This window comes from Cervus elaphus, chromosome 1 (assembly GCF_910594005.1).
Source record: "Cervus elaphus chromosome 1, mCerEla1.1, whole genome shotgun sequence".
Lineage (NCBI taxonomy): Eukaryota > Metazoa > Chordata > Mammalia > Artiodactyla > Cervidae > Cervus > Cervus elaphus.
In genome coordinates this window covers 53,542,048-53,568,213 of record NC_057815.1, presented here as the reverse complement: position 1 = coordinate 53,568,213, position 26,166 = coordinate 53,542,048, and the positions used below count along the sequence as shown (strand labels likewise).

The 26,166-nt window shown below is 45.3% G+C and overlaps 2 protein-coding genes across 3 annotated transcripts in view; one reads left to right on the top strand and one right to left on the bottom strand.

The window, feature by feature from the left end:
* Positions 1–277: 277 nt before the first annotated feature.
* PARVA (parvin alpha) overlaps positions 278–26,166 on the top strand; it is a 172,480-nt gene continuing 146,591 nt past the window's right edge. The window contains exon 1 of one of the 2 annotated variants that reach the window (XM_043902827.1): positions 278–686. In XM_043902827.1, the coding sequence (XP_043758762.1) occupies positions 431–686 (256 nt within the window). In that variant the 5' untranslated portion in view covers positions 278–430. The remainder of the gene's footprint in view (positions 687–26,166) is intronic. The other variant, XM_043902835.1, reaches the window with a different exon arrangement.
* LOC122694297 (60S ribosomal protein L6-like) lies at positions 4,443–5,401 on the bottom strand. The gene has a single exon (XM_043902850.1). The coding sequence runs from the start codon at positions 5,359–5,361 to the stop codon at positions 4,501–4,503; it is 861 nt and encodes a 286-aa protein (XP_043758785.1). The 5' UTR covers positions 5,362–5,401; the 3' UTR covers positions 4,443–4,500.

The window sequence follows — 26,166 nt, the reverse complement described above, 5'->3', positions numbered from 1 at the left end:
GGTTCACTTTATTTCTTTCCGGAGCAACCTCCTTCTCTTTCGTGGTCACAAGAGATGGGCCTAATAACTACACTTACAAATGCAGCAGGTGAAAAGCGAGCTCCTCTCCAAGCAGCCGGGCCAAATCAGCGGGAGACGGAGTAGCAGGTGGGGTCGGTTCAGCAATCACTGAACCCGGGGTTGGAGCGAGGACGTGTGCCGAGTGCAGAGCCGGGGGAAGAGCTGCCTCCAGGCTCCAGGGCTCCCAGGCCGGAGGGTCACACACAACCAAACAGATGAGACCCCACGTCCTGCCAGGGGCAGGTTTGGGGCATCCTCCCTGCTCCCGGCAGCGGCGGGCGCGGGCCCCAAGCGCTCAGCTCCCTGCAGGGCGGAGGGCGGCGCGAGGGAGGGAGAGAGGGAAGGGAAAGGCGAGCGTGAGCTGCCTCGAATGCTTGGAATAATTCCGCTTCCGTTTGGAAAGCCGCAGCCTCAGTCCCGCCGCGCCCGCCGCGTCCGCCCAGCGCCAGCTCCGCGTCCCGACCGGCCCGCGGCTGCCCGCTCTGCCGCCATGGCCACCTCGCCGCAGAAGTCGCCGTCTGTCCCCAAGTCCCCCACTCCCAAGTCGCCCCCGTCCCGGAAGAAAGATGACTCCTTCTTGGGGAAACTCGGAGGGACTCTGGCCCGGAGGAAGAAAGCCAAGGAGGGTGAGTGCGGCCCGAGGAGGGCCGGGAAGCTAGAGGCCGGAGCTCCGGGGGTTGGGCGGGAGCGCGCCGCGGGTGCACGGCGCCGGGGAGGGGGGCGCGCGGTGGCGCGGGCGCGCGCTGCCCGGGAATGTCTCGCGGGGCCAGTCCTCGCCGCCGCCAAGCTCGCTGTAGCCCGGGGCGCTTGCCTTCCCGGGCCCCGCGGCGGTCGGGTGGAGCTGCCGGGGCCTGGAATCGGGAGGCGCCCGCGCTGGGCCAGGGGCCGAGAAGGCGGCTGGGCCCTCCAGCCCGGAGGCGGCGGCCTCCCCTGGGCCCGAAGTCCCCGCCTTCTCCGCGCCGAAGGCTGGCAGTTTCCAAGTTTCTGCTGAAACTTTTCTGGGCGCCGTCACTGTCACTTTTTGCCTTCATTGGTCTTTGAAATCAGATCGTGTCCTAGTATGCGGTTGCAGCCTTGGCCTTCTGGAGCTCTCGTCCGTCCCCAGGGCCAAGCCGGGCTCTGTAAATGTGTAGATCAACACCAAATGTTTGTTGAATGAATGCCTGGAGCGGTGGCAGTCTTCAGTGGTCCCACCTTGTGAAAAATGATAAACTCGCACACTAGGAGAAAACCTCGATTAGACACACACACACTGTAGCATCCTGGGCTCTGACCCTTCTGTGAACTCTACGATTAAGGCCTCTTGCAAAAACCATTTCCTTTTTCCCATCAGGGTGAATTGAGGAGAACTTACTTTTTTCCGGGACAGTTCACATGTAAAATATTTTCTTTTTCTTAATTGAAGTGTAGTTGATTTACAATACTGTGGTAGTTTCAGGTGTATAGGATAGTGATTAAGTATTTCTGCAGATTATATTCCATTATAGGTTACTTCAAGATAATAGGTATATTTCCCTGTGCTATACAATATATCTTCGTTGCTTGTCTATATGTAATTGTTTGTATCTGTTAATCCTATACCTCTTATTTATCCTTCTTCCTTCCCTCTTTGGGGCTTCCCAGGTGGTTTGAAGTGAAGTCGCTCAGTCATGTCCGACTCTTTGTGACCCCATGGACTGTAACCTGCTAGGCTCCTCTGTCCATGGGATTCTCGAGGCAAGAATACTGGAGTGGGTTGCTGTTTCCTTCTCCAGGGGACCTTCCCAACCCAGGGATCGAACCCGGGTCACCCGCATTGCAGGCAGATGCTTTACCATCTGAGCCATGAGGGAAGCCCTTCCCAGGTGGTTTAGTGGTAAAGAATCCACCTTCCAATGCAGGAGATGCAGTGTAGGGAAGATCCCCTGGAGGAGGAAGTGGCAACCCACTCCATTATTCTTGCCTGGGAAATCCCATGGACAAAGAAGCCTGCTGGGCTACAGTCTATAGCATCGAAAGAGTCAGTCCTGACTTAGCATCTTAACCACCGCCATACTGTTTTCTAAAGTGGCTGCACCAATTTACATTGCCACCAGCACTGTACGAGGGTTCCCTTTTTTTCGCATCCTCTCCAATATTTGTTATATGTAGCACCCTGATTGTTGTTTTGAGCAATGAAGTGACGGTTTGGGAAAAGGCCTAGTGATTGGTGTGTAGGTAGAAGTTGCTTAGTTTAAAAAAAAAATTTTTTTTCAGACTCCTCAGTGGTTTGGGAATAAACCTTTTTAAGTTAGTGATGGTGATATGTAAAATAAGTTTCATGTTCCTGACTTAAATCATGAAAACTCAGTGTTGAGAATTATCAAACATGACACAGAGAACTAGACTTCTAATTCTCTATATTGAATTGAGAAGCAGCAAAACACATCCCTAAAAATGTTCCCCCTGAGGTGTGGTTACTTTGGTAAACCGTTGTGTGAATAGTGTGCTTTTGTTGTTGTATGGTTGCTAAGTTGTGCCGGGCTCCTCTGTCCATGGGATTTCCCAAGCAACAATACTGGAGTGGGTTGCCATTTCCTTTTCCGGGGGATCTTCCTGACCCTGGGATCGAACATGTGTCTTCTGCCTTGGCAGACTGATTCTTTACCGGTGAGCCACATATATTGAGCAATACATGTGGTAGCAAACTGTGAAACTGTGGCTTGGGGAGTGTTTTTCTAGGCTATCCCTATAACTTTCCTATGGTGTTCTCAATATGGGCCCTCCAGCTTGAGACTGGGCAGCTCAGAGTTACTGAAGCTCATGACCTATAAGAATTGCTCTCCCCACTTTGCCAACTCTTTAGAAAACTTTATGTTGAGCCCAAAGTTGGTTTCTGTGTATCTGCTACTGTTCTGGTCATGCAGCCAGGAGGAGTGGGATGTGGCTCTTCACTTTCTCCAAGTGCACCTGCTTTGTGGAGTCCTTTGACTCATCCAAACATCCTCTTTTCCTGTAGCTGGTTCTTGCAGATGAACTTCATGGCCCTCTGGTTTCCTGTCTTTTCAGTTTCAGTCAGAGTCCCTACAGGAAACACGGGAACAAATGAGTTGCGATTTTAAAACTAATATGGTAAAGAATCTTCTGTGTAGGTTCTTAGGTTCGCCTTTCAGAGTCTACTTGCCAAAGGGTCACTTTTCACCTTCCTTCCTCCAGATCTGTCTTCAAGACTTGCTCTTTCCAAGAACACCATCCTGAATGGTGTCTGCCAGCTGAAGGTGCCCTAAATTAGTCCTGCAGCAATGGTTATTCCTTTATTTTATCCACTTATTTATTGTCCTTAGAGTTTTTATATTTTGTCTGATGCCCAAACTGTACCATTTTGGCTCCCATAGGCTGTCCAGTGTCACTGGGGAAGTAGATGTTTGGTTTCTAGCATGAGAGGAAGTCTCAGTATTGCTGAGCAACCCTTCTCTCCTGATCAGCTTGCATCCTCATTTTCCAACAGACCTGTTTAAATCCTTGTCGCTCAGTCTCTTCCCCAGACTTTGAGATAGAAAATTCAGTGCCAGATCTAGACACACACCCTTCATCCTCAATTTTTGTTAAGGAGATATATTAGCATTGCTTTGCCATTTTCCCAGAGTATTACAAAAAGTTCTCTACATCACATGCTCCCATGTAACTTGCACCTTTCTGGTAAGACAAATGGGCACTGTGCTTGCAGATTTCTCCTCTGACACCACTTTTATGAAAATAATGATAAATAATAGCTAATGTCCCTTGAGAAAAAAAATTAAGTGCCAGAACTTTTTTTGAATTTTCTTCACACCCCCTACCCCCCAGTCCCATCTATGTCTAAACCTGTCCTTTCCTGTTCCCTCCTGTCCCTTCCAAGGAGATCCCTTCTTCCCTTGCTCAGGAGGCCCTTCATTTCCTTTCTTCCCAGACTCAGTGTAGCCATACCCTTTTTCTCTTACCCCCAGTCTTTTTCATGCTGCTTAATCTCCCTAATATCTGCAAGTGTGCTTGAGTCTTTGCCATTAGTAGACACTCTCCCGATGCTGATTTCCTGTCAAGCTGCTCACCAGAGGCCTTGAAAAAGCCATCTGTACCGGTTTCTCCTTTCTTAGCTCCTAGTCATTTCCCAATGCCCTATACCCATTCTTTCACCAGCTATATACTGAGTTGCCTACCATGTGCCAGGCATTGCACTAGGTACTAGGGTATGGCCGGGAAAGAACACACAAAAATCCCTGCCCTCACAAGCTTGCCTTCTAGTAGGGAAGACAGATCACAAACAAGACAGTGAGTGGATAAAATATGTGTGTTATATTATGATGGTGATTAGTGCTGTAGAGCAAAATAAAGCAGGGAATGGGGCGATGGAGTGTTGTGGGATAAGGGAGAAGGGATGGTTGGCAGTTTTTTTTTTTTTTTTTTAAATGGACAAGTTATTTAATTAGGTTCTTTGCAAGAAGTTCAGAATACTACTTTGTGAGGGTAAATTCCATTTGTGAGAGCAAACACAGAGCGGAGGTAGCCCTGGAGCTGAGGGACAGCTTTGATTCTTCGCAGAATTTGTGAGTCCACAGCTTTCTGATCAACCTTGTGCTGCTCTGTGATCTCGTATTTCTCTCTCTCTGTGTCGAAGATCTCACCCTCTTGGTGTCTCGGCTTACGCAGCTGCTTCTTCTTGAAGTAAGTGTCAGTGAGATGTTCTGGGATTTTCACACCACTGATATCGATTTTGGTGGAGGTGGCAATGACAAATTTCTGGTGTGTTCTACGGAGAGGAACTCGATTGAGGGATAGAGGCCCAGTCACAAGTAGCAAGCCACTGCCCAGCTGCTTCAGGAAAATGACCCTCTTGCCTCTGTGGCGCCCTGTGAGGATGATGAGAACGGTCCCAGGAGTGATGCTGGTGCGCAGCTTCCTCACATGCTTACTGAACGGTTTCTTGCCGTGACTCAACAGTTTCCGAGGCACATCTTCAGTAGGGTAATACCTAGGCATTTTGCGGAGTTTGACCACCCGGGTACCACCATTGTCGCCACCAACTGGTTTTGTGACAGTAGCAAGAACCTGAACCTTCTTTTTCTTTTCGACCTTGGATTTAGCTGCTGAATACTTTCTCTTGTACAGGGCCTTTCTGGAGTACATGGCTGATCGGGAATATCTGCCAATTCCTCTGACCAGGACAGGGTTTCGGCTGCAGTGGGGCTTCCCCTTCTTAACTTTCTTCACCACTTTCACCTTTTTAGCCTTGTTGACAGCATCAGCCTTCTTGGCTTCAGGTTTTTTCTCCTTAGTATCTGGCTTCTCAGCCTTTTCACCCGCCATCTTGCAAGATGGGAAAGAGAACTAAGGTCCCGGCTTCCGGTCTATGGTTGGCAGTTTTAATTTGGGTGGCTAGAGAAGGCCTCACCGAGAAGGGTTTACTTGGGTAAAGTCCTGAGGAAGTGAGGGAGAGCTGAATGTGTATCTTGGAGAAGAGCACTGCAGGTGAGGGCATGGCTGATTCCAAGACCCTGAGATGGCAGTGGGCCTGGTGTGTTGAGGACAACTGTGGAAGTGGTGAGGTCTCAGGGGTACTTAGAGTGAGGGTGGGGACAGGCTGTGTAGTGGAGGCCTTTATTCAGAGTGATGTGGGAAGGTCTTAGAGATTTTTGTGCTGAGGACTAGCATGATCATGCTTCTGTTTTGACAAGATGGCTCTGATGGTGATAAGTGGCTAAAGGAGGCAGGGTGGCAGCAGGGAGATGATCTAAGAGGCCACTGTAATGATCCAGGTAAAACGTGGTGGTCTGGTGTTGTGGTAGCAGTGGAGGGGTAAGCATTCAGTTCTGGATATAGTTTGAAGATATAGTGGATTGGATTTATTGAAACACTGAAAGGAAGATGAGAGAGTAGAATCAAGATGACTCCAGGGTTTGGGTCTGAACAACTGGAAAGATGGAACTGACTTAGCTGAGTTGGAGAATTCTAGAGGAAGAGCTGGTTTGGAAAGAAAGGGCAGGACTCTGTTTTCGATCCATTTAATTTGAGGTGCCTCTTGGACTTCCCAGAGGCAATATTGAGTTCACAGCTGGTTTTAGGAGTCTAGTCAGGAGAGGGATCTGGGCTGGAGACACTCTGCGTAGGTGTATTTAAAGCCAGGAGACTAAATGGGATCATCAAGGAAGGAGCATGGGACATACAAGAGGTCTAAGTACCCTCCAACATGTGAAAAGTGAAATTGCTCAGTCGTATCCGACTCTTAGCGACCCCATGGTCTGCAGCCTACCAGGCTCCTCCCTCCATGGGATTTTCCAGGCAAGAGGACTGGAGTGGGGTGCCATTGCCTTCTGTAGAAGGTGGGAAATGTAGAGGAACCAGCGAGAGAGGCTGGAAAGAAGTGGCCGGTGTGATAAGAGGGAAACTGGGGAGGCATGGACTCCTAGAAGTCGACTGGAGAATTTATTTCCACGATTTACACTTCACTGAATTGATGCTTTTGAACTGTGGTGTTGGAGAAGACTCTTGAGAGTCCCTTGGACTGCAAGGAGAGCCTACCAGTCCATCCTAAAGGAAATCAGTCCTGAATATTCATTGGAAGGACTGATGCTGAAGCTGAAACTCCAATACTTTGGCCACCTCATGCGAAGAGTTGACTCATTTGGAAAGACCCTGATGCTGGGAAAGATTGAGGGCAGGAGGAGGAGGAGATGACAGAGGATAAGATGGTTGGATGGCATCACCGACTTGATGGACATGAGTTTGAGCAAGCTCCGGGAGTTGGTGATGGACAGGGAGGCCTGGCATGCTGCAGTCCATGGGGTTGCAGTCAGTCAGACGTGACTGAGCAACTGAATCAAACCCTTGACTGACTAATGTCTCCAGAATCCACTGCTTCCTTGTCAATCCTCATTCTACTTGGGCTCTTGGTGGCATTCGTATTCAACTTTTTCTTTCCCTTAAAATTCTCTTCTCCCTTGATCTTATCCACAATAAACTGTTCCCTGTGCCTTTATTTTATTTTATTTTTTGTACTCCTTTTCAGGCTTTTAGTATTTATTTACCTCTCAGTAGCATTTCCTGGGGGACCTGCTTTGTCCTCTTTCTGTTTTCCCCTCCATGGATTCTTTTACCTAATCCCATGGTTTTGGCAACCACCTGCCAATTGCTAGTTCCCCAATCCACATCTCAAATGCAGATCTTTCACCTGTATCCAGATTCATCTTTCCCCTGTCTCCTGGGTGTGTCAGGGATCCTCAGACTCAGCATGCCCATGATGGAATTATTATGTGTCCCACTTGGCACAGATTTGCTTCTCTTTCACCGTTCCACCAGCTCAGGTGGAAATGTTGCAGTTGTCCTCTGTTTCAGAGGTCAGCGTCTTTTTTTTTAAGTGGCAGATGGTAAATATTTTAGACGTTGCTGGCCGTCTGGCCTCTATTCAGCTCTGCTTTTGAGGCCACAGATGATAGGTAAATGAACAAGTGTGGTGTGTTTCAATAAAAATGTAGTTATGGACATTGAAGTTTCACATAATTTCACAATATTCATATTTTTCATAATTCATAATTTCATAAATTATGAATTTCACATAACTTTCTTATGTCACCAAATAGTCTTCTTTTGTCCTTTTTCAGTCACTTGTGAAATGTGAGAACCATTCGTAGTACTGAGGCTGTGCAAAATTAGATGGAGACTGGATATGGCCGTGGGCAGTCGTTCACCTATCTCTGCTCTGTTTCACCCCCACATCCAATCATCTCTCATGAAATCCTGCTGATTCTGCCAGCTAAATATTTCTGTTTTAATTCAGACCTCATTGTCTTCGTCAGGATTGCATATTTTGTTAAACTTGAGCATTTTTATTTTCCACCTAAAGTATTGCCGTATCCACGCCACTAGTCTCCCTGTCTCTGGTCCTTTTTTGTTCAATCCACCCATCATCCTTTTGCTGATATGTTTTATTTTTAAGCACGAAGATAAAATCTCCCCAACAAAGTCCTTCACAGTTACTCTGTAGTCGACCCTCTTTGTCTTAGTCTTCTTCATTTCCTTTTCAAGAAGTTTCCATCTTAGCCATAAGAAACTGCTCTTCATCCCCCAAACACGTCATGTTCTTCCACACGTGTGCACCTTTACACATGCTGTTCCATGTTTCTGGACTGACCTTCTTCCCTTCTCTGTGCAACAAACTCCTATTCAATCATTGAGATCCAACTCAGATATCCCATCCTGCTTGAGGCCTACTAGAGATCCACCAGGAAGAGTGAGATGCTTCTTTCTCTGTCATTCCATGCTACCTTGCCTGTGTACGGAGGCCACGCTGCAGCGCCACCTTTGTGGCCACGCGTGTTACACCATGATGAGAGTTCTCCTGTGCCCGTCCTGCCTGCTATAGCATTTAACACATAATGATATTGCAATCTCTATGGGATGAGTTTTCCGCTTTTTTTCTTGGTGAAAACAGCTCGCCACTAATTAGCCGTGTAATCTTAGACAAGTCTCTTCCCTTTGCTCATTTCTAATGTAAGTAATTAGGCTGAGTAACCTTTCGAGGCCCTTGCAGTTCTGGTATTCTATGACTTCTGAGCTCTCATTTCACCAGGCTTCTCTCAAATTCAGTTTTATTGTCTATGTAGGGTGGTCTGGGAGTGACATCATCACAAAGACCTCTTTCTTTCCTCCACTAATGAAGGCACCTCTGTGTCGGGAGGAGAAGATGGAAACCAGGATAAGTGGGCCACAGCCCAAGGACACCTCCATATTAGGAATCTGTCTCCTTGTCTCAGAGAATATCTCCATTTGGTTAACAAGCGCAGCTCATAATTATGTTTTAGCCATTAGTTCAGGAGGAGAGATGAAATCCTGTAAACATCTGTAAGTGTCGAAAATCTCCACTTGCTGTCATGGAAAAAAGAACACAGTTGGGGAAAGAGTTATGACAATTTTCGTAATAAAAGATTTCAGAATACTTTACAAAATAAAAGTAAAATCCTTTAAAAATGTAAACATTCTGTTACATGTTCAATATGTTCTGTAGCTTTGCAGTCAGTGGGAGGCCTAGATGAGGGCTTTCCCTGAGGACCTGGGCGCCCAGGACAAGGAGGCCTCATTCTTTCTTTTCCATCTTCTCCGTAGACTCCAGAGGGCAGGCGCTGTTTGTTCTGCTCACACTGTACCCCATGTGCCTGGCACAGCGTTGGCACTTAACAGGCGCTCTGTAAAACAGTACTTAACTTCCTGAACTGTCAGTGGGAATAAGATGCCTGGGTTACTTTGAACTCTGCTCCAAGCTTTGATGACTCTCCTGGTGCCCTGATTTCGCCCATGCCTTTACTTCTTGCCCTGTGTGTCGGGGGGTGGGGGGCGAGTGGGAGGGAGCTTAGGAAACAGCCTCCTCCCTCTGCTCAGGAATCTCTTTACCCTTTTGTGGGAAGACGTCACTTAGCTCTGTTATTTCACAAACACACAAAGGCCCCTGAGACTGGAGGAGTGGGTCCTGGAACCAGTGGGCATGGATTGGTCAGTGGCAGCAGGGAGCCTGAGAGGAGGCCCACTGGTCAAGGGTGGTGACAGGCCAGTGTTCTTTGTTTTCATACAGAAAAGCTTGCTTTGTGGAAATGACATTTCACATGTTCATGTTAAAGCACTTAAGTGAAGAAATAGCCTATTTGCAATGTTTGGGGAAGATGAGAGAAATGTTCAGATGGAAGCTCTTGCAAGAGAGATTCAGAATCCCTTTCATTCCCCCAAGTCAGCCCCGTCCCCCCATCCTGTTTTTCCCTTCTAGCTTCATTTACTCACTAAGTGCAGAACTCAGGAAATCTGAAAGTCGGCCAGGGCCCTGCCTCTGTCACTGCTTCTCAGCGAGGGAGCTCCAGCAGGACAGCGCCCCCGACACCAGCCCACCAGGAGAAGGACCCTCCCTGAGCCCAGCCGCACTCCCGATCACGGTCACCGCCACCTTGTTCAGGCCTGGGACGGCTGTCTGTGTGGTGTGTGATCACTCTCACACTCGTTTGAAATCTGGCTCTATTAGCATTTCTAAGTGATAATTCTGTTTTCTCTGAACATACCCGCCTGCCGCAGCCTTAGAGAAACCCACTTGTGTGACTAGCGTCGTTGGCTTTCCTTCAAACCAGCCTTAGGGAAATGGCTAGGCCATGGATGGAAGAAGCAGTGAGCTTAATCAGTTTAAACTGATATTAAACAGATATTAAACTGAAATATTCTTAACTACTGCACACTCTCTTGGGGAAAGGAAAAAGAAACCAAATTACTTAGCTCCCGACTTTTTAAATAAAAGTTATTTTTTTCTTCTCCATTATAAAATTAACCTGTGCTTGTGGGATTTATGGGAAAATAGAGAAAACAATCATGCAATGTTCTAATTCTCAAAAGCAATCACTACTAGGATTTTGGTTTATTTTTTCTATTTTTTTCTTTATAAATATTTTCTTTTTTATAATTGTAACTGTGCCATTTCTGTTGTTTAGTCGCTCAGTCATGTCTGACTCTTTTGTGACCCCATGAAAGCCCATATCATCTTTATTATATAGATAAAAATTCTGTATCTTTATTTTCATTTATTATAAATATTTTTCATCTTATTAGATTTTATTGAACATGCTTTTTATTGGTGCATAATATTGCATTCATAATAGTGAATGTCCTATTGCTTATTTAATCATTTCTTTTGGTGCTCTTTTTTATTTTTCTAGAAATAATGCATAAATTTTTTTTTTTTAATATTCAGAATAATTTTTTTGCTTGGAGCCCCAGAAGTACAATTACGGGGTCAAAGGGTAACAGTTGACTTGCTTACCATCAAGAGTTTTTAATTGATAACCAGGTGACATGGCTGCTTTTGGATCTGGTGGTCTTCCTGGTAGTTTGCTTGAAAGTGAAACCAACATTGTTAGGCTGAAATATTCTGGTCCTGGAAGGACCGGTCACCGGTGGAGTGGGGTGGGGTGGGATGGGAGAGTAATGGGTCAGGAGAGCACAGATTTCCAGCCTGGCCACTAACATGTACAAAGTAAGCTCTACTAGAGGCAGGTCTTCATTTCAGAACATTCTCTCATGGCCATTCTTCATGCTTTTATGGCCTGGCCCTCACCCCCGTGCTCTTCCTTCTAACACGACCCAAGGAGGGGCTGCCTTGGGAATAGTCATCCTTGAAGTCAGAGCTGTCACTTTCTGTCCCACTCTGAGTTCTCCCCAGGCTTGTGTGAGACCCAGGGGAGGTTTGTTTAAGAAGTCCCTCCTTCCTTTGATCACTTCCTCTTACTTCCTAACCTCTGAATTCTTGGACTTGCCCCCCAATTTGGTGACCACAGACAGATGGGAGGAAATCAATACAGCAGACAGATTTGGGTCGGGGTTGAAGGACCCCTAAGGAGATACAGTGCTTCAAGACGCCAAAGGAAGAAACCCATAGGCTGACAAGAGAAGGGATGGGATTTGGGGGCCTTCTGAGTTTCGGGTTGGATTTTGACAGAATGGGCTGGGCTGTTGCCTCTGGGGTGGTTTCCTGAACCTGCACAGAAGGCAGTAGTTAGGTGTCCCATTTCATCTCCTAAGAATGGATGGGAGCCAGTTGGAGCATGCAATCGTCACACCTACCACCCTAGGGGGTATTTCTGGGAGTCACTTGTGGAGGCAGGTACTCTCCCTTAGTAGTGATGTGTTGCGGGCATTTGTTTCATCACTGAGTCATATCCTGTTCTCTTCACTCATCCCCTTATCGCTTTGAAAATACAGAGGCGTCTCCCCTCTTTATGCTGTGAAGAACAACCTGACACCAAGGAGCCGAGGATGATGCCGCAGATCTCCTGGGGATGAGGATGTTGGATGATGAATGGGCAAGGCTACCAGCCTGTATCTGCTGCCTCAGGTTGCAGGGCTCCCGATGACCCTAAGGGGCTTCGTGGAGCAGGCCCTGCACTTGTTTTTTTCCAGGAAACATTGGTAGAATAGTTAATCTGCCAATCGCAGTGTTATATTGACTTCTCATTCAAAACCATTATTCCTAAAGCAGTTTTTGTGTTGGCCAACGTGACTTTGGCTACGGGGTGTGCTGGGAGGGGAAATGCTTCCTGTGGGGAGGGGACATGAGAGAGGAGTTCAGGAAGAGGGTCTGCAAGCCCAGTCACCCGGTTTCAGGGGCAAGGGCACTCTCGGTCTGTTGCAGTGGGTACCGAGGTGGCGGGATACAGAGATTCTTAGCATCCACTGGGTGTCTGAGTCCTGAATTAGGGAGGCTCATCCAGATCAGGTCTGCGATTCAGGGTTTTGGCGATGGAAGCTGGAGGAACTTGTGTGTGTTAGGCGCTCAGTCATGTCTGACTTTTTGTGACCCCATGGACTGTAGCACACCAGGATCCTTTGTCCATGGAATTCTCCGGCAAGAATACTGGAGTGGGTTTCCATGCCCTCCTCCAGGAGGAACTTAAGCAGGCTAGTCAGGACCCTGGCTGAGGAGGTGAAGAGCAGAGACAGGCTAATGCTTGGTGTGGACTCAGGGTTCACCACCTCCCCCAGAGTAGACGTAGGCGGGGGAGGCTGCCAAGGCTCACAGGACGCCGGGGTTTTGCCGCACTTACCTCCCCTAGACTCCAGGATTGGAAATAAACTTTCCTCTCGGGTTGGGGGAGGGGGTTTCTGACTTACCATAAGGCTGAGCTATCCTGGGCTCCCAGCCCTGGTGGGTAGAGCTGCAGATGACAGCTAGTTAATGATGACAGTTGGGAGAAACAGGGGCAGTCGGAACTGACAGTTTTGATGCTGTTTGCAAAAGGCAGAAGAAGGGTAACACAATTCCGTCTTAAACAACTCAGGATACAGGCAAGTCCCGAAGTAGCCCCTTGCAAGGAGGAGCAGCTGCCTCTTGGCTGAGGGTGGCGAGGCTCAGCAGCCCCTCCACTGCATGTCCAAGTGCCTGGAGAACAGCACGATCCCTTCGTCTGCTTTTCCTCCACGCCTGTCATTATGGTAAATTACAAGGCTCCCATGATGGTCGGGAGAGGCAGGTTGATTTGTTCCTTCTGATTGTTACTGTGCTGAACTTGGCCGGGGTGAGGGGCACCCAGATTTCACACCTTGTAATGGCCCTGCCAGGGGTGGATGTTAGCACAATTGGGACCTGACACTTCAATAAATCTGAGACATTCTGCCGCGGAGATCAAAGTTCAGAATTGCTTAAATTGGTGTTGGAGCAGGTGGGAAACAGGAGTCCAGGGCCATGAATTAGATAGATAGCAATTGTCGTTCAGTTTGTGAGGCTTGAACGTCAGCTTTTCAAATGATATGACATCAATTTAAGTAATTTGGGCTCCCAGCTACCTAGCCCTTTCAGTATTCCTGGTTCTTGGAAGTGTGATTCATGGCCTCGCTTATGTTATTAAATGGAAAAAAAAAAAACTCGAAAACCAAACAAATAAAACCCCAAACACACCTTGCTTGTATCACTAGAGTTGGACAGTTGTGTTGGATTACCAGTTTTCATGGGAGTGTGGATGACAATTTGATCTCCTACCTGGATGTGCTGGTAACTGCCCAAGCTACCAGTTGTGACCTCTCACCTGAGCTTTGGACTCATTAACATGTGTGGGTCATGGCATTGTAAGCTGTGCACAGAGATGCACCTGGATTTTAACATAGGGCACATAATTCTCAAAGGCTTCCGATGAGGTGAGAAAGTGCTCTGGTTTCTGATGACAGCTCGAGTCCAGAGGAGAGGTGGTCTGGTTTATGTGAAAGAGTGGGCACTTCAAAAAAACATTGCAGCTTTATTGAGATACAATTAACTCATTTAAGTCATATAACTTAGTAGTTTTTAGTATATTCAAACTTGTACAACCATTGATACAAACAATTTTAGAACATTCTTACCACCCCCAAAAGATACTCTGTACCTGTTAGCAATCTCTCCCCCTCTCCTCCCCATTCTCCTCCAACCAGGTGACCATCAATATATTCTGTCTCTCCAGGTTTGCCTGTTCAGGGCATTTCATATAAATGGAGTTCTGTGATATGTGGTCTTTTGTGATTGACTTTTTTCACTTATTTTTAAAGTCCATCCATGTTGCAGCTTGTTTCAGCACTTCATTCCTTTTTATGACTGAACAATCTTCTATTACAAAGATATACTACATTTTGTTTACCCATTCATCAGTTGACAGACATTTGCATGGTTTGTACTTTTTTGGCTATTATGAATAATGTAGCTGTCAATTTTCAGATTAAGTTTTTGTGTGGGCATGTTTTCATTTCTCCTGGGTATATACCTAGGAGTGCCATTGCTGACATTTATGCTGACTCTAGGCTTAACATTTTGAAGAATTGCCAGGTTGCACCGCTTTACCTTTCCACTAGCAGTGAATGAGGGATCTAATGCCTCCACATCCTCACCAGCCCTGGTTGTTATCTGTGTTTTTGACTGTAGCCCTTCCAGTGAAGTGGGTCTCATTGTGGTTTTTCATTTGCATCTCCCTAACGGCTAATGATGTTGAGCCTCTTTCCATGTGCTTTTTGGCCATTTGTAGGTCTTCTTGGGCACTTAGCCTTTTAAAACGCCATAGAGTTCAATGCACATCTCCTTTGTCCTGAGCATGATGGGAGTTCTGCCTGCTCATGCAGAAAGGGGAAGCCTGGCGAAGTCTCATCCTCCCATTTTTTAAATGTTGGCTGGGAGCCCAAGAGACATGCCGCATCTTGTACTAGGTGCATCTTCATCTTGCAGAATGACTGTATTCCTGAACTATTTCCTGTGAAGCAAATTGTCATCATCCTATTACACCACTGATTTGCATTATTAAACGAGAAATTGTTTGGCTGGAATACAATTTTAGCCCCAAGTTGTAAAAGAAAAAATATGCCAGAAAACCAGCAAAGATTTAGAACGTGTCCATTTAAATGAAATGTGGAAATTCTTGGTATTACACCATTACTTTTCAAATAATAATATTAACATAACAATGACAACAATTATGTAAGTCCTTTGTGCTGTTATGGGCCAGAGGACGCAGTAGATGCTTTACATATATTAACTTATTTGATCTTCCTACCAACCCCATGACAGAGAAGGCAATGGCAACCCACTCCTGTGGTCTTGCCTGGAGAATCCCGGGGACAGGGGAGCCTGGTGGGCTGCCGTCCATGGGGTCGCACAGAGTCGGACACGACTGAAGCAACTTAGCAGCAGCAGCAACCCCATGAAACAGGTATTATTAGCATCTTTGCCCATTTACAGATGTGGAAAGTAAGGGACAGATAGGCCAGGTAACTTGCCCGTGATCGAGGCTAGTGTACTACTTAAGGTAACACTAGCAGTGGTAATAGATAAGCCCCCATTTCTCAGAAGCTTGACATCATAAAAACGTATTTCTTGTTTATAGCAAACCCAGTGGCAGCATTCTTGATTGAATTGCTCTCCACACGGTCATTCAGCGATCCCAGACCCCTTACCCCTTGTGGCTCTGCCTCCTCCAGGTTCTTTGAATCCTCATCAACCAGCCAGTTGGTGAGAGAGAGAACAGGACTGCAGTGGGAGGTTTTTATGGGTCAAACACCTGTATGATCACTTCTGTCCACTTACCACTGGCCAGAACTCAGTTATGGGGCCCATACCTCCATGTGAGAGAGGCCATGAAACAGAGTTGAGTTGAGTTGCCAGGAGGGAAAGGAAATGAGCTTTGGCAAGTGTATCCGTCATTATGCCATTGCTAGCAAGTGGAAGACATGAGATTTGAACCCTGGCAGTTTGGCACCGAAGACTGACTCTACACCAGCACATTCTACCTCCTCGCCATGAACAGTGGCTCAAAGTCTGAGAAAAATGTGGACTGCACCAGTTTTTTTGTCAATTTTATTCCCACCTATAACTGTATGTGGCTGCTTGGTTGCTGTGCTTGGGAATTCTGTCAAAGTTGCTGTCTTCAGAAAACAATAACCATGAGAACAAATATTGAGTGTTTGCTCTGTTCCAGACATGACTGTATGCATTTTACATGTTCTGCTTTATTTACTCGTCACAATTACTCAGGAGATGGGGAATTATCATTGGTCCCATTTTCCAGGCAAGGAAGCTGGTTATGTGTCCAAGGCCACATAAGGAAACAGTATCTCTGGGCTCCGAAAGGCCCTTACACAAAACCCCACGGTACAAGGTTGGGGCTGAAGGGAAGAGACGATGAGAAAGCCAGACACACTGCAGGTCCCATTCAGAACCCAGCCAGAACCTTGTTTGGATCTTGCTTCAAACAAAGCAGCTAAGTCATTTATGAGACAGTTGGGAAAATGTAAACACTGGAGATGTGATGACACTAAAGAATCTTTGTTAATTTGTAGGCTATGTTAAAAAAGAAAAAACGCCTTCCTTATCTTTTCAAAATACATCCTGAGTGTTTATGGACAGCATGATCAAATGTCTAGGATTTGCTTGAAATCATACAATGTTGGTGGAGAAGTGACAATGAGTTGCCAATTATTGTAGGATGGTGATAAGTCCATGGAGGATTGTGGTACTAGTCTCTCACTTGGGAGTCTATTTGAAATTTTCCATAATAATTATAATAAAAAAAAGGAGACTTTGAATCAGGCTTTAATGAACGGACTTTCTGCAGCCCCCTGGATGGTAAATGAAGTGCTGAGGGTGGGCTCAGAGCACTAAACGAGTTTGCTGAAGACCAGCTGAGCGGCCTGGAATGTTTCGTGGGGCAGGCCTTCCAGGGCCCTAGGAGCCATTGGCTGGTGTTTAAATTGTGATTTGAGATACACCTGGAGGCAGGGTTTAGTGCCTGGAGAATGGAGCTTCTGAAAATGAGCCCCAGGGCCTCCAAAAGGCAGGAGCACAGGCTTCCTGGGCGAGGAGAGACCAGGTCAAAGTCAGGCTCTGCCCTGGCCAAATGGCCTCAGATAACACAGGCTTCTTCTGCAGCCCGTGATGAATATCTTGCTGAAAGGTACAGCCCGGCCCCAGGCTCCAGCTGCACTTTAATTAAACGGTGAAAATCTATTAAAGACGCGGCCTCCTCAGCCGGCCTATTCTCCGGAGTCCCAGGTGAAGCCAGTTCTTGGCTGGCTGTGGGCCAGCAGGAAGGTGGGCTGCTGGCTTCCCAGGCCCCTGCCTAAAATCAACATCTACCGCTTAGCAACCCGGCTTCCAACTTGATGCAAATTAAGCCTGGCATTTGGAGATGGTATTAAATGTCCTAAATCAATATTCTAGAAGCAGGATCAGAACAATTAAAACCCTGATTTTCTCCTCAAATCATTGGTGTATATATGAATGTAAGTTTTTCAGCTCACTTAAAAAACTTAGCAGGTTGAAAAAGATGAGGGTTGGCTTGGCGGTGTTCTGAGTATAATTTATCCCATCCTCAACGTCTTTTCCTATTTTTTCACGTATCCAAGGTATGTCCAGCACAGAGGGGCTTTCATGTATGATGTTGCATTTAATCCTTGCAATAACCCTGGGAGATCCTGTCATATCCATTTTACAGGTGGGGAAACTGAGGCTCAGAGAGGTGAAGTGACTTGTCCAAGGTCTCTCAGCTGCTCAGTGGTAGAGCAGAGAACATAATTTGTTTCTTCATACTCAAATTCAGTGCATCACTCACTCTAAAACAACTGGCTTTTTCTGAACAGCGTCTGTGGCTCAGATGGTAAAGAATCCTCCTACAATGTGGGAGACCCATTTTCGATCCCTGGGTTGGGAAGATCTCCTGGAGAAGGGAAGGGCTACCCACTCCAGTATTCTTGTCAGAGAATTCCAGTCCATGGAATTACATGGACTTGGATTACAGTCGTGGGGTTGCAAAGAGTCAGACACGACTGAGCGACTTTCATTTTTCTGAATAGTTTATCTTTTGCCAGTAATAATAATTAACAGTGATGAATAAAACAGTATCAAGAGTAAGTGGCTAATGATTTACATTTTTTCTGGCCTTAAAGGTGGTGGCAGCTTTTCTAGTTTGTCCCTTTCTTTGTTCAACAAACATTTATTAAGAGGCAGCCCAGTAGGGAGGTTTCTGGCTCCAGAGCCTACCAGACTCCCTGGTCCTACTACACACTGGGTGTGTGACCAGGGACATTCTCTCTGAGCTCCAGTTTCCTCATCTGTGAAATGGGATGTTACTAGTACCCACTTCACAGAGGTGTCATGAGGGTTAAATGAACTGGTACTTGCAAAGTGTTTAAAGTGGGGCCTGACCCTTTCCATATATATGAGTCCCTGGCAGACACTGTCAAGGCCATAGAGATAGCTGTGTCTTATCTCCTGTGGAACTTACCTCGTATGTATGGCCAGATGCTATTATTGCTTCTGTTTTTATTAAACTAAAGATATTTATGATAAAAAAAAAAGTTCAAAGAGGCAAGAAATATGAACTGGAAAGTAAGGAAGGGCCCATTTCTTTTCCAACTCTCAGGCTTTCAAGATAATAGTGTATCTGATGATGATACACTAGGTAGTAGAGTCAGGTAGTCCCTTATAAAGCATGTATTTATACTCTCTCTGGAATAGCACTGTAAAGAGCATTCAGCTGCTGCTGCTAAGTCGCTTCAGTTGTGTCCGACTCTGTGCGACCCCTTAGACGGCAGCCCACCAGGCTCTGCCGTCCCTGGGATTCTCCAGGCAAGAACACTGGAGTGGGTTGCCATTTTCTTCTCCAGTGCATGAAAGTGAAAAGTGAAAGTGAAGTCAATCAGTCGTGTCTGACTCTTAGCAACCCGATGGACTATAGCCCACCAAGCTCCTCCGTCCATGGGATTTTCCAGGCAAGAGTACTGGAGTGGGTTGCTATCGCCTTCTCCAAAAGAGCATTCAGCGGTTTATACTTTTCACATACTCATTTATCTTGAGTATCTTTCACATATGGATTTATCTGATTTTTTTAATAAATATTTTTATGCACTGTCTGGATGTGCCACTGTTAACATTTAAGCAGTTCCCTATCAATGGACATTTAATTTTTTTGTAGTATTTTGCTGCTTCAAATGCTGCATTGTATAGGCTTGCAAATGAAAACATTCTGTATCTGTTTATCTGTAGAGTAAATTCTTAGAGGTGAAATTGCTGAGTCAAAAATTTGTTCTGTTTGAATTTTGTTGGTTATTACCAAATTGCTCACTAAAAAGGAAATACTTGGGAAGAAAAATGAAAAGTTGTCCTGAACTGTAGTTTTATTGGAAATGTTTTTCCTTGGCCATATAGTTTTAGGCATCAAATTTTCAGACTTCTGGTATAGATAGAATGTTCTGGATTTCAAGGCAAAATTCTGTATGTTCTTAACTGTCTACTCCCAGGCCCCCATCCCTGTTCTCTGAGGGAAGGGTTTTTGTTTTCTCCCTTCAACTTTCAGGATAAATATGTAGAGATTTCACACTCTTCTGGAAGGGATGCTCTATGCTGCAAAGGGCCCAGATTTCTAACCGATGGAGAAAGTCACAGGAGAGCATCCCCCAGCAGATGGCTGAAGCCAGGGTCTTGCTGAGCATCCTGCAAGCCTCCTTGAATCTGTCCAGATCCGGAAACAGCTGGGTCCTGCCAGTGTCCTTCCTTCTGCCTCCAGCCCCTATGGCAGGGAGAGATGGGACTTGGGAACAGATTGATTTCCTTTTAGGGATGACTGCCTCACCAGCCAACCAGGAGCAGAAAGCCCAGTGACGAAGGTAATAAATTGTATCCCGGACCACAGCGAGGAGGGGGAGTGAAATGACTCACGAGCCTCTGCATCCTGCCATCACATTCCAACAGCTGCCTTCCTCAGGGCTTAGGTCACTCCCTGAGAGCAATGCCCCGACCAGGCTGCAGGGCGCAGCCACTGTTGGCTGGCCTGGCTGAGGGGGACCCAGGGAGGGCGCTGCAAACGAGTCCTGGGTTTTTCTTGTGGCCTGGTCCTTGAATAGGCTGGTGACCCTGGCGCCCCTGGGAACAAGACAGTGTGTTTCTGCTCTCAAAGGGCTCACAGTCTCGCCTCTAGGGACCCCTGTCCTCCTGTGCCTAGCTCAGTGCCCTAGAGGGAGACGCACCTACGAGCTTGGTGATCCTGGGCAAGTCACTTCATTTCTCTGAACCTCAGTTTTCCCCTCTGCAGAAAGGATGGAATGAACTTAGTACCAATCTCTAATGTTGTTAATAATGAATAAGCTGATTCATGTCAGAAACTTAGCTTGGGACCTGGCACACAAGCACTTAACATTCATTGTTGTTATTACTACTATTTCTACTGTTCCTCTTGACCCATTTTGCAAATAAAGCATTGGGAAATGTGTTTTGGCTGTAGCTCTCATCCCTGCCTATGATTTGTAATAATAAGAGTGAAGATTTATATAGAGCTTATTATGTTCCAGGGTCTTATGTGTGTTGACTCATTTAATTCTGCCAAACCTATGAGTCACCATGAGATAGGTTCTGTTATTATCCCCATTTTATGCATGAATAAACCGAGGCATAGAGAGGTTGAGCTACTAGCCCATAGCTAGTAAATAGTGGAGTGGTGGATCCAGGGTTCAAACCCAGACTGTCGGCTCTGAAATTTTATCTTCCTAACCACTGTGTCTCCCTGCCTCCCACTATTTGTTTATATATTTCTATAGTAAAGTTTTCCTATAGAAATTTGGAAAATCTGAAATCTATCTTCCTAACTACTGTGTCTTCCTGCCTCCCAATATATGTTTATGTATTTTGATAGGAAAGTTTTCCAAAGTTATAGCAGTTAAGTGACATTTAGTTTCCTCTTTTTACTTGCATTTAAAAAATAAAACCTGTTTTTCTTCTTATAATAACAATATAACATTATAACAATTTTGAAAAATATGGAAGGGGGAGATAAAATCATCTACAGTGCTATCACCTAGACCAGTGGTCCACGTGAAGGGCCAGTTTTCTCGTATTTCCAGCCCATTGTGGACTGTGATGTCCCACCATGTGTGACTACGGTGCAACTTGTATAACCTGGAACTTTCCATCCCAGTTTGACAGCATTCAAGCTGGTCTGCACCCTGTTCAACTCACAGTTCCGTGAGACATGTGCTTGGATGTCACAGCAATACTAAATTGCTAAAAGTTTCCAAATGCACACTCTAAAATTATTTTCCTGATAGGGTAACATACAGTTCACAGACTGCTGCTGTCCTGTGAATCACACTGCAAACTGCATTGACTTAGACACTGTTTCCATTTTAGCATGTTTATTTCCAGAATTTAAAAAAAAAATTTATTTTTAGTTTCATCACGTTTCTTTTTCTCACTGTATTTCCTGTTATGATGTTCACTATAAATAATTCTTGAATATAATCTTTAATGACTATGATATAATGATAATATTCCATCTGAATAATGTACTACAGATTACCAACCTAGTCCTCTGTCATGTGGTTCAGTATATTTCCATTTATTTGCCATGATAAAAGTATGATGTTGAACAGTTTTAGTCTAATTGCTTTTCCATATTTAGTATTTCCATAAGATAGATTTCTGAGATTGGAATTACTGGATCAAACAATATGAAACCTTTTCAATTTCTTAATAGTTATTACCAAAAAGGGATATGCCAATATATGCTCCCAGCAGTTGTCTATGAAAGTGTCTGCTTAACAACATCCTTTTCTACATTCGTAATTATAATTTAATTAATGAGAACAGCCTTAATTGTTTTTAATTTCTCTGATTACTAGTGAGGTTGAACATTTTCCATGCGTGTAGCCATTTATATTTCCTCTTTTGCTTTATACTTGACTGGGCACTAGAATAAAATGTTATTACTTTGAACAGATTTCAGACTACTTTAAATTGGAGGCTACGTCAATCCGTACAGAAAGTCTGTACTTGCTGATTATCTCGTTTTTCTGGGTCCTTCCATTTTCTCTGCTGCCAGAATTAGGGGATGCCTTTATATGGTCTCGATGGTCCTGTCTTTAGAATAAGCCATCTGAATTCAGACCGAATAGTACACATTGATAATGTAGCAAGTATATGGGACTGCGGTGTTCCTTTGTTTGATTTGGCCATGCAATGCCATTTATGGGATCTTAGTTTCTTGACCAGGATTAGAACCTGGGCCTTCTGCAGTGAAAGCTCGGAGTCCTAACCACTAGCCCGCCAGGCAGTTCCCTATATGGGACTGTTACCTGAATGAATGTGTTCCCCCAAATTTATATGTTGAAATCCTAACCCCCAAGTGGTGATGTTAGGGGGTGGGGCCTTTGTGAGGTGATCAGAGAGAGGTTAGTGCCTTTATCACAGGGGTTCCAGAGGGAGCCCTTGCCTGCTTCCACCACGTGAGGACACAGTGAGAAGCCATCAGCTGCACACAACCAAGCTAGTGCCTGATCTTAGACTCTGACCCTTAGGACTGTGAGAAATAAAGTTCTGTTGTTTGTAGGACACCCCGTATATGGCGATTTGTTATAGCAGCCCAACAGACTAAATTGGGGATATTTCTTGAGTATTTTCAATTTTTTCTTCAAAAATATTTTTTCTTTTTTTCTTTTTTCTTTTCCTTTTGTTTCTGTGTTTGTGTCAAATTTGTGCCTCTTTTGTAAGTATCACATGCCAACTTGAATCAAGCAGTTTTTGAAACTACTGATCTGCTGGAATTTCTGACCTATTTTTGTTAGTGATGGGGAAAGTAGGAAGCATTTTTGAAATCTGGTTGAGTTTAGGAAAGTCTAGATGTCTGAGTACAAATATTTAACCATATTCCATGTGCTGTGTGCTTTACTAGCTGTGTAGGCAAAGTGAGGCCTGAGGAGCGGTTCAGGCTGAGGTCTGGCAATAGATGTGGACCTGTGTTTCCCTTAAAGGGATTTGTTGAGAGCTCTTAATTAATATTGGGCTTCCCTTATAGCTCAGTTGGTAAAGAATCCTCCTGCAATGCAGGAGACCCTGTTCGATTTCTGGGTTGGGAAGATCCCCTGGAGAAGGGATAGGCTACCCACTCCAGTATTCTTGGGCTTCCCTTGTGGCTCAGCTGGTAAAGAATCCACCTGCAATGTGGGAGACCTGGGTTTGGTCCCTGGGTTGGGAAGATCCCCTGGAGAAAGGAAAAGGCTACCCACTCCAGTATTCTGGCCTGGAGAATTCCATGGACTGTATAGTCCATGGGGTCGCAAAGAGTCAGACACGACTGAGCAACTTTCACTTTCACAATTAATATCAGGAGATATTTGTCAGTGAGACTGTGATTTCTCCATGAGCCCTTTCAAAGTCTGTGCCAATGGCAGGTATAGCAGTGGTAGAGGCACCAGAGTATTCCACTGCAGGTGATTCTCACCTTAACAAACCTCCAGTCCCCTTCCAGGGTTGGTGGATATTTTTAAGCAATGAAAAAGACCCTAATTGGAACCTATAGTTACCATAAGGGCAAATAATTTTAACTAGCTAAAATACATAGACATTAAGGGAATTGAGAATGGAAGTTATTTAATTTCATACTTAGGAAAGCTAGTAATAAGCATCCACTCAAAAAAAATGCACAACAAATTAGTTTAGAAAAAGCTAGGTTAAAGGACCTTCTTTTCTTCCTATCAAGGCTTAATACTCTCTCTGAATTTCTAAAGCAGGGGCTAAGTGACATATTGGAGGTTCGTGACATTGTACAGGAGACAGGGATCAAGACCATCCCCATGGAAAAGGAATGCAAAAAGGCAAAATGGTTGTCTGAGGAGGCCTTACAGATAGCTGTGAAAAGAAGAGAAGCAAAAAGCAAAGGAGAAAAGGAAGGATATTCCCATTTGAATGCAGAGTTCCAAAGAATAGCCAGGAGAGATAAGAAAGCCTTCCTCAGTGATCAATGCAAAGAAATAGAGGAAAACAACAGAATGGGAAAGACTAGAGATCTCTTCAAGAAAATCAGAGATACCAAGGGAACATTTCATGCAAAGATAGGTTCGATAAAGGACAGAAATTGTATGGACCTAACAGAAGCAGAAGATATTAAGAAGAGGTGGCAAGAATACACAGAAGAACTATACAAAAAAGATCTTCACGACCCAGATAAGATTATATCGTCCAAGGGGTTGCATATCCCTTGCTTTATAAGATTGATTTTTTTTTTTGGAATGTAGTTATTCACCACCAGCTCTCTTTTAAGTCCAGTGGTAGACCAGTAGCCTTTGGGGAGCAATAGGATTGGGAAGTCATCATCACAGGTCAGGTGTTTAATGGCACTAAAAATGTGTCTTCCTTTTACTAAAATAGAACAACCAAGACAGTCCAGTAAGCTAAGACATCTGATACAATTTAGGTTAGTGGGCCAATATTACAAAGTGGTTAAGGAGAGTGGATGCCTAGAAATACAACTGCATATGTCAGACCCAGACATTGCCACTTAGCTAGCTGTGTGACTTTGGACAGTGAGTCAACCCATCAGAATTCTCAAGTTCCCCGCCTATAGTAGAGTGAGGATAATAATTTCACCTACAAGGGTTGATGTGGGAATTAACAATGCATGGTACGAACTCAGAATTTCACGTATCAGTTGAGAGCCTGGCGGGGAGCAGTTGGCATCCATGATGAGGTAATCAGAGAGAGTGATGAAGGGACCTTCATCGCTCCACCCAAGTGACGTGGGTGGAGATGAAGGAAACCAAGGATGGCAAGGCACTCCAGGGCCGACAACAGCTGGGAACAGATCCTACCATGACCTTGAAGGGGCAAGGGACGGAGCACTGACCAGCAGCTGGGAAGAAAGCCGTAGCTATAGAAGAGCAAACCATGGCCCGGCAGGGAGGGAGCCAGGGGATAAACGTCTCATCCACTGGTCCAGCCCAGCTATGGTAGAGAGTAGATTTGGAGCAACAAATGGTAAGGGCTCAGTAGGTGTTAACCAAAGAACTTTTTTTTTTTTTTTTTTGGCATCAACTCTTAGTTGTAGCACACAGGCTTCTCTAGTTGCAGTGCACAGGCTTCTCTCTAGTTGTGGTGTGTGGTCTTGGTTGCCCGAGGTGTATGGGATCTTAGTTCCCCAACCAGGGATTGAACCTGCATCCACAGCCTTGGAAGGCAGATTCTTAACCACAAGACCACCAGGAAAGTCCCCAACTAATTTGATGGGTACTGTGTAGTTCACTTCCTCTTTTCCCCCTTGGTCACAGAATCTTCTACAGGATTGCTCTTGCTTATTCTCAGTGACACTTTCGGAAAATTGAAAATGACTTAACCTTATTGTGCCTCAGCTTGCTTTCTTTCTGCAAAGGAGATACTGCTGGTATGTTCCTCATGATGTGAGAAATATAATGAATTAATACATGTCAGGCTCACAGAGCAGTGCCTGGTGCATAATAAGCTCTCAGTAAAAATGAAGCCATGAGCTGTTGCCCTTCCTCACAGTTCCAAAGGAATATCAATGTGTATATTCTGCTTTGTTGCAGGTAATACATATGTACATAAGAAGGAGCTTGTTTTTCTCCTGGTTCTGGCCCTCCATCTGAAAGTTTAATACCTTTCTGATCGTGTGTTTCAGTAGTTGAATCTCCATGCTGGACCTTAACTCAGTCCCAGAAACCTGAATACATTTTTTGATGCTGATGGTAACTTTTCTGTACTGTACTTGGCACAATGAAGAAGGCATTTCTCAATCCTACTTTATTAGCTCTGCCTATTAAATCTTTGTGCTAGAGCTCATGTCATCAGCCCCGCCAGCATGTGTCTTGGCGGCCTTCCTCCCTTCTCACTGAGGCCAGTAAGGCGGGGGCCTTCGCTAAGATCCTTTCCACTTTTCTCAGTTTCCTCTTCTCTCTCTCTTTCCAAGGCATCATTGTGGAACCCCTACTTCACTCTGTCTTCTCCTTTATTTTCCCCTTCCCTCACCTTTTCTATTGATGATAAAGATGTGGAGAGACAGGGAGAGGGATTCTCTTGGTTTTCCAGTTTTGCCCTGAGCAGGAGTTTGTGGCTTTGATGTCACCTGGATGGAGAGCAGGTGCCCTGATTAGTCCTCCAAGGTCAGAGGGACCCTACACAACCCTCAGGGTGGGGAGCTGATGATCAGAAGCTGATTGGAACCCCCACTGTGTTCCCCAGCCAGTGCTCTGGGCATTTCCCCTGTGGCCTGAGGGGTTCTGCTGTGGGACCCAGACCAATATCAGGCCAAATAACTGAAGTATGTGTTCAGCATTTATGTAGGGCAGATGGGGAGAAGCTGG